Source organism: Rutidosis leptorrhynchoides, chromosome 8 (assembly GCF_046630445.1).
Source record: "Rutidosis leptorrhynchoides isolate AG116_Rl617_1_P2 chromosome 8, CSIRO_AGI_Rlap_v1, whole genome shotgun sequence".
In the NCBI taxonomy this organism is placed as follows: domain Eukaryota; kingdom Viridiplantae; phylum Streptophyta; class Magnoliopsida; order Asterales; family Asteraceae; genus Rutidosis; species Rutidosis leptorrhynchoides.
Window position 1 is genome coordinate 17,845,430 of NC_092340.1, and position 1,030 is coordinate 17,846,459.

General features: G+C 40.1%; 1 protein-coding gene across 1 annotated transcript; it reads right to left on the bottom strand.

The window, feature by feature from the left end:
* Positions 1 to 404: 404 nt before the first annotated feature.
* LOC139863198 (uncharacterized) lies at positions 405 to 815 on the bottom strand. Its single transcript, XM_071851845.1, has one exon. The coding sequence runs from the start codon at positions 813 to 815 to the stop codon at positions 405 to 407; it is 411 nt and encodes a 136-aa protein (XP_071707946.1).
* Positions 816 to 1,030: the final 215 nt, after the last annotated feature.

Genomic DNA, 1,030 nt, shown 5'->3' on the forward strand with positions numbered 1-1,030 from the left:
AAGTCGTACGGATAAACGGGTCTTACAGAACAACCGGAACACACCACTCTTTTCTTTTGAAGACCACATCATTTCTCAATTTTCAAATCATGTATGCGCAAACCCATTTAAGAGCTTGCCAAATTTTGGTACCAAAACACAAAGATGGGATGGGCGTCGTATCATTTAGAAGATCGGGTAGGTTATATGAATTGACATTACCCAAGTTCCACCATTTAAATACCATATCCCAAATGTCACGACTATGTTTGCAAAAGATGAAAAGATGATCCACCGACTCTAAATCGTCATCACAAATAGGACAACGTACCGTATATAAGTCTATACCTCTTTTATCGAGTTCCATCTGCACGGGCATACGTTTTTTTATCAGCCTCCAAACCATTATTTCAATTTTTTTGGGATTAGATTATTGCGTATAGTAGGTTGTGGAGAGAAAATGCACCGATCAAATGCTCATCAATAAAGGAGGATAGCCTTTTAACGGTAAACTGCCCATTCGAAGCTAACACCCACTTCCATTGATCGTTACTGTTGTTGTCATGAGTATGATAAGAAACGAGCTGCAGCAGCTGATCGAATTTGCTCGAAGTTTGCCCGCTTGGTTGACGCATCCAGTTCCATTCGAAATTAGTACACCCGCCTTCCACTTTCATTCTTTCTTTTATCAAAGTATCTTTGTCGATTTCAAGCATGTAAAGTCTAGGAAAAAGGTTACATAACATATCCTCACCGATCCAATGTTCATGCCAAAAAGATGTATCACCGCCATCTCCAATAGATTTGACAAATGAACTTCTAAAGGGCACTTGCATATCATCGATCAGAGAACTCAAGAAAATAATGTTTCGCTAAGTACCGGATGTCGGGGAGTGAGATATCTCACTTCCCGGCATAAGACCGCCACTAGAACCATAGATGCTATGAATAACCTTAACCCATAAAGTGTTGGTTTGGGTTTTAAACCTCCACCACCGCTTTCCCAGTAATGCAAGGTTTTTATTTTTCAAAGACCCGATAGTTAACCCCC

Bases quoted from the DNA above. Each gene is read 5' to 3' on its own strand.
- LOC139863198 (XM_071851845.1), bottom strand. From the start codon at position 815: ATGCAAGTGCCCTTTAGAAGTTCATTTGTCAAATCTATTGGAGATGGC.